Source organism: Chenopodium album, chromosome 6 (assembly GCF_948465745.1).
Source record: "Chenopodium album chromosome 6, dcCheAlbu1.1, whole genome shotgun sequence".
In the NCBI taxonomy this organism is placed as follows: Eukaryota; Viridiplantae; Streptophyta; class Magnoliopsida; order Caryophyllales; family Amaranthaceae; genus Chenopodium; species Chenopodium album.
Window position 1 is genome coordinate 63581055 of NC_137839.1, and position 7008 is coordinate 63588062.

A 7008-nucleotide genomic window follows, 5' to 3' on the forward strand; every position below is an offset into this window, starting at 1 on the left:
CTGGCTGATAAACCGAGATTTCCCCCATCTATTGTTTAAAAGGTAGTTTCATATAACATTTTTTTAATAAGGTAGTTTTTCACAAAAACTGACTTATATAAGGTAATTTTTCACAGAAAACCCTTGTTATTTATATATATATGAATGATCCTACTAAATCGACACCTCTTTGCAGGTTTTTTCGTTGGTTAGCACTTGAGAGTAGGGGGGAAGGTAAGGGATGTTGGGTTTGAGAAGTGTGGGGAACGGTTTAAGAAGGCTAAGGGGGTGCGTAACTTTGGTGTTAAGCTATGGATTGTTTGTTTGGTGCAAAGCAACAATGGAAGCTGACTTCAAATGGGCATATCTCAATATCTATAAATGATATTGAGATGATAAAAGTTGGAGGTGATAGCTTTTCTCAAGAGATTTTCAACGACTGGTCATAAGATCCATTTGGTTAAAAATCGAGAAAGTTATGGCCATTTTACGAAGAGTTGTCCGCGTAGTGCGTAAGTTCGACCAAAGTTTTCAACAGTTCGGTCGAACCTTTGAAGGAAATCAAGTTTTGCTACTGACTTGAGAGTTCGACCGAACCTCTTGGAGGTTCGACCAAACCACCCCCGGTTCAACTGAATTCGGGGGTAGGTTCGATAGAACCGAATACCTTTATTCCAGCGTGCAATTTCTTTTATTTTGTTCGAATGTAATCTTACACGTTGATCTTTTAGCTCTATGTATACTCTTGTTTTGTCATTGTATAGAGAGTAATAGGATGAGGGAAAAGATGTAGAGAGAGAAAGCCTCATGTAAAACCCAAACAATTTAGGGTTTGAGTGTTTGAGAGGGTGAGTTTGACGTGGGAGCTTTCATGGTGATTGAAAGCTTGTAAACTACATTGTTCTTCATCAAATTGTTACTCCATAGTGAATTGGTGGGTTTTTCTCCTTGGTTTCCAACGGTAAATTCTCTTTGTCTCGTTTATTACTCGTTTTAATTTCCGTCTTCATGGTTGTTAATTGTCGTCAACCACAAAGTAGCGAGCTTATGCGTAATCCCTTTCAAGGGAATCTCTCTACTCCCAAGCAAATATAGTTGAAAATAATTAATTACTTAGTACTTACCCTCATTCTGTTATACTGCTTTATTATTATTTATTTATTCATTCATTCATGTTTTTAAATTTACAGGAAGTTGTTGGGCATTCTCAACAGTAGCGGCAGTAGAAAGGGCTAAACAAAATCAAAACAGGACAACTAATCTCACTATCAGAGCAAGAACTTCTCGATATGATGATTGTGGTCCGAACAAATGTGGTATCATTTCGTATGCTTCTTATTCTGTACTTACTCCGTTTTCTTTTAGATGCAACACACCCTTTAGCGCGGTAATTAAGAAAGGTGGAGTTTACATGATATAATAAACTTTAAAATACGATGAGTGGTTGTTAGGAGTGTAATTTAGTGGGCCATGTGCTAAAAATAAGGGAAATAGTATAGTTTTTCCCCACTACAAAAAAAATGAGAATAGGCAACACTTAAGATTGCAACACTTACAAAAATGTTAATCTTAATAATCTAACGCAACAATACTTATTTGTTACCTTGAACTAAAGTAACAGAAAAAAAAAGTGTTGCTCTAGACTATATAAGGCAACAGTCGCTTAAAGTGTTACCTTTTTCTTGTCTAAGACAACAAATATAATAATTGTTGCATGAAAAGATAACAATAACAAACTATTGTTTGAAAAATGTAACATTAATATCTATGTTGCCATCTATAGCAACATTTATATGAATATGACAACATATATATATATATATATATATGAGCAAGTTTGGTAGAGTTGGTGGGGAACTCACCTTGTGACTCTGAGGTCACAAGTTCGAGCCCTACCAACTAATAAATGCTTGGGAGTGACAACATTTTTGAATTATCTTCTTAGATGGCAACATTTTCCATTTGTTGTCTTTGTTAAAGTGTTGCCTTATGTATCATTTTACCTAAGCTTTCAAAATTGTTGCCTTATGAATAGACAACGGGGGCATATATTACGCCTCATATGTGTTGTCTAGCTACAAGGCAACACTTTTTTTATATTAGGCAATGGTTTTGCATTGTTACCTTTGCTTTATTTTGTTGTAGTGCCCTAAAGTAACTTTCCTTTTATAGTGTGTTGCAAGTATTGTGACATTTCCTTTTAAGGGAAGTGTTGCAAGTAAAAGAAAACGAAGGAAGTATAATTTACGAAAATTTGCACAAAGAATGAGCGGCAAACTAGCCAGCTAAGCTACAATGAACGTACACAGATCATATCTTGTAGAATATGAGATTTGGTCACTTTGTCAATGTTCTAAGGCCATTTTTTCTGTTGGGTAGGTTGTTTTATCCTTTCTACTGTGAATGGATTTTTTTTGTTTCATCTTATGTGATGACGTGACATCTTTATACAAAATAGTGCTCTTTATTATGAGAATGAAATCTCTTAAATGCTGTAAGCTATGATTTTTTTTTTTTTTTTTTGAAAAAAATAATAATACAAACATATATATGCATTTTACATTGTTGAAGTTAAAACATTACTCCCTCGATCAGGTCTATAATATGAAGAAAATTAGATATTCAAAGGGAGAGCAAATATTTTTCTGAAAATTAACTAAACAAAAGATATGATGAATCAATAAGTTATAATCTAGGGCTATATACCATCTTAATTTCATTCCTAGTTTTAGGGTATGTTCACATTTACTTAACTGAGCTGAACTGAACTGAACTGAACTGATTGGAGCTAAAATGAACTGAACTGAGTTGAAATGAATAATTTATGAGAGAAGGAAGTTAGGAGCTGAACTGAAATGAAATGAACTGAATTGATTGGAGCTGAACTGAACTGACTGGAGCTGAACTGAACTGAAATTGAGTAAATGTAAACATGCCCTTAATCTCATAGCATTCTTAATCTCATAGCATTATGTAATAACCAATCAATCACCCTTTGATATTAATTATTTGGTGCATAGATAACGATGTCAAATCTACATTATTTTGTTATGTTTTTAATACATACATGTCACTACGACTGCATTTTAAGAAAGAGATTGATGAGAAATCCCATTCAAAGTCTCAAAGTCCCTCATAACTTGAAAGTTGTCTTCAACATTAACAGATTGTTCCATCTGCATAAAAGAAAACAAGGGTTTAGTATAACAATAAAAACCATATTAACTTCTGAAGGTTATACATGAAAGTTGAACTGACCTTTATAATGGCCATTTGGGTTGCCTCCCTCGCTTCTTGTGTTTGCCTTTTGAGTTTAAATTCTCCTCTAGATTGCCCAGCTAATTTTGCAGCTCTTATTTTTACACTCATGTTATCTGTCTCTATGAAATGAATAGCTTAATTAAGTTTATGATTCTGACGGTGAAAATTTTTGGAATGACGATATAAAAGTAGTGGAGAAGGAAGAACAACCAATTATCGTGAAGTCCTTGGTTAAGAAACCTTTGGTTTTGGATTTTTAGTAGTTGAAGATCTTGTTGACAAGCTTATTCATGAGGGTGAAGTTGAAGGTAAAAGTATAGGTAAAAACATTTATGTTGAGCCTAACCTATCTCCTCTTTATATCCCGTTTTGCCAGAGGCTTGATCTAGTTCCTTCATTCACTATATTGAATCCTTTGTACTTTCTCAAAATTCCTTCATGCCATGATATTTTTGGCCATGTAGATCTTGATGATTATTCAAAAAGGTCTACATTGCCTAAGGAGCAAGCAAAGGTAAGTTGTATATACTCTCCTTTTTCTTATACTTTAACTTTCTTCTTTCGATTATTTTTCTTTTATATTTTCTAATCCCCTATATTTCAAGTTTTGTGTGCTTGTAGTCAAGCCATATGTGGTGCTCAATGATATGTTTGCAGAGGCGTATCATATGTTACTCAAGGCATTTGATTCTTCCAATTGACGAATTGAGTAGGGTCGTGCGGGACCTTAAAACTAGCGCTAATTAGGTGGCAACCCAATTTTTTTTTTTTTCTATTTCCTTTTTTATTTCGTTATCAAAATAATAATGCTATTGTGTGTTCTAGTGATGACGTCTTTTGCTAGGTACAAACATAGCTAAGTTCCTTGGCTACGTCGGCTACCCAATTACAACTACCAATTGTGGTGGAGGTTTCTGTACCTTTGACGCTCCCTTCCCTTACCCATCCCTTTATTTATGAGTTGTGTCTCTCCCTTATTTATGTTTTATTTCCTCTTTGTTCACATTGAGGACAATGTGATGTTTAGCTTGGGGGAGGATGATTGTCATCATCACTTTATGCATGTTATTAGTTGTGTTTTAGCTTAATTCTTATTGCTTTGTAGGTTTTGTATGGTTTGTACCATTTATTAGGAGTGAGAGTTTATATACAACGAAAAATAATGTATTGCTTTCTTAGTTTTTTTTTTAGTTGCTTTGATAGTGCATACTTGTGTCTATCTTTCATATTTTGACTTCGAACCGTGTGCGGATTTTATTTGACTCTCTTGAGCTTCATTTGATCTTAGTTATAATTCTAAAATTTGATCGGTCTGTGCTATACATTGCTAACTTCTTGACATTGTGTGAATCAATTGAATGGTTTGTGGAAAGATTGGTTGTCCCATATCGAGTATAGCCGGCCAATTCTCTTGCTAGGTCACCTTACTTTGTGTTTGTGTGATTGATGTGACCTCCCTATTAAATAAATCATCGACATTTGAGCTAATGTATGTACCAAATTAATCATCAATGTATCTCATTATTCATGTGCAAGGATTAGATATAATAATGAAATAAATACTATCTCCCCCTAATTCTTGCATATGAGGGTATGGAACCAATTCAACAACCTTTATAATTTAATCCCTTGCACTTTTTAACTCAAAAATTATTTTGACAAATGTCATGTATCAAGAAAAGTAAAAGTTATTCTTATAAAACTCCTACTTGTTTCTGTTACCCAATTATATTATTTTTACATTGAAATTTTTTTTTAAAACGATGGGCACAATCAATATATTTTTCGAGCAAATTTCTCACAATGTCATGTTTAATTTCTTAATCTCATAAACATTATTTCTTGGCCAAATTGATAATATATAATCATGTTAGCAATTCTTATGAAATTTTCAATGAATTAAAAGGTAGAAATCATAATGTAAACATGCTTATTATCCTTTCAATCATATAAATTCTCATTTACTATTGGGAGTGAATAAATTTAGTAATATATGAATTATCAATCCAAAATACGTACTATTCAAACACTAGAAGAAAAATACATTTTGTCACCGAGTTATTAGCACCGGTTCTTTAAACTCTTTTGTATATTCAATTTCATGCTTTAGAAACTAATACTTCCTCCATTTTCATATTATTTTTCATAGTAAGTTTATTAGCCTAAACTTAAGGAACTTCATGCTCATATGTGTGAGTGCTATTATGTACGTAGGCATATGCTATAATATATAATTGAATTCAATCGCACATAAATCATATTGAAGATGAGGAATATGACCAGCTATTTCCTCCCTGAGCAGTATCTCTGATTGCCAAATCATCAAGTTGGTTTATAACTAACTTGCTTCTAGAAACTTCCTGCTATAACAAACTTAGACACGAGTTTGTTATGAGTGCTGACATCATTTACCTTGTAATAGCTTAGTACTATATATTTCTGTAATTCTGAGCTCATGCTTTTGTAATGCTCACAATATAATTCTCTCTATTTTTCTCCTTAATACATTCTCTCTCTTTTCTCTCTCTAAAACTGCATCTTGCTGAACAAGTTTTCTGCATATTATCTCATATTTCTTCATGGTATCAGAGCAGGCGATCGTTTTACGCTGCAATTTCGGTTTGATTTCTCTGTTTTCATCTCTATTTTGAATCTGTTTTGCTGAGTTGATTCTCGATTACTGTATTTTGCGTTTGGATTTGTTCGATTATGGCTGAAAATTCTGGAAATACTCTGTCTCTTAACTCAAATCCTGCTAGTGTGTACTTCTTGCATCCTTTTGAAAATCCTGCTAATCTTCTTGTTTTTGTTAAATTCAATGGTGATTGCTATAATGAGTGGCAACGTAGTATGATAATTGCTTTTGCTACTAAAAATAAGCTCGGATTTATAGATGGAACCTTATCTAGACCTTTTGATTTGATTGAATCTCAAGCTTGGGATAAATGTAATGCGATGATAATTGCTTATATTTTGAATTCTTTGGATCCTGGAATTGCTAGAAGTGTTCTCTATTTCAGTACTGCTAGAGAGATCTGGAAATATATTGAGGATCATTACTCAGGTGCTCAGTTATATGCATTACAGAAAACTCTACATGATATAAGTCAAGGTTCTAGTAGCATTGCAGAATTCTTTATTGGAATCAAAGTTGTTTGGGATCAAATTTCTGGAATCAATCCTGTTCCATCTTGTAGTTGTGGAAACTGTACTTGTAATTTGACTCAGCAATTTCTTAAGAAGCAGCAGGAAGAGAGGTTGATACAATTGTTGATGAAGCTGGATGGTAAATATAGCAATGTCAGGATTAATGTCTTGATGATGCAACCTCTTCCTAATGTTTCCTTGGCTTACATGCTTCTAATTTAGGAAGAGAAACAAAGGAATGTCAGCTTACTTGCTGATTCTCAATATCAAGCTAATACTATGGCCTTTGCAGCTGATACAAGGAATTTTGATTCATCTTCAGGTCCTAGACCTGGTGTTAAGTATCAGCCACCTAACCCCTAGAACAGGAATACATCTACTCTAGTTCAACAAGGTTATAATCATAACCTTGGGAGGGGTACACCTGGCCAGAGAAGATTTTCTTCTCTTTTATGTGACTTCTGCAAGATGACTAGACATACAGTTGATAGGTGCTTCAAAATCATTGGTTATCCTAATTTTAATTCTGCTGTTAAGAACAAAGGCAAGAGAATTGCAGCAATTGTCTATAGTGATGATGTTGATGGTGATTCTGATCAGGCAGTTGAAACTTCTCATATC

At 33.7% G+C, this 7008-nt stretch overlaps 1 protein-coding gene across 1 annotated transcript; it reads left to right on the forward strand.

The window, feature by feature from the left end:
* The first annotated feature begins 5949 nt into the window (after positions 1–5949).
* LOC145637044 (uncharacterized) lies at positions 5950–6750 on the forward strand. Its single transcript, XM_081688559.1, has 2 exons — positions 5950–6540; positions 6610–6750. Exons 1-2 carry the CDS (start codon positions 5950–5952, stop codon positions 6748–6750), a joined length of 732 nt encoding a protein of 243 aa, XP_081544685.1.
* Positions 6751–7008: the final 258 nt, after the last annotated feature.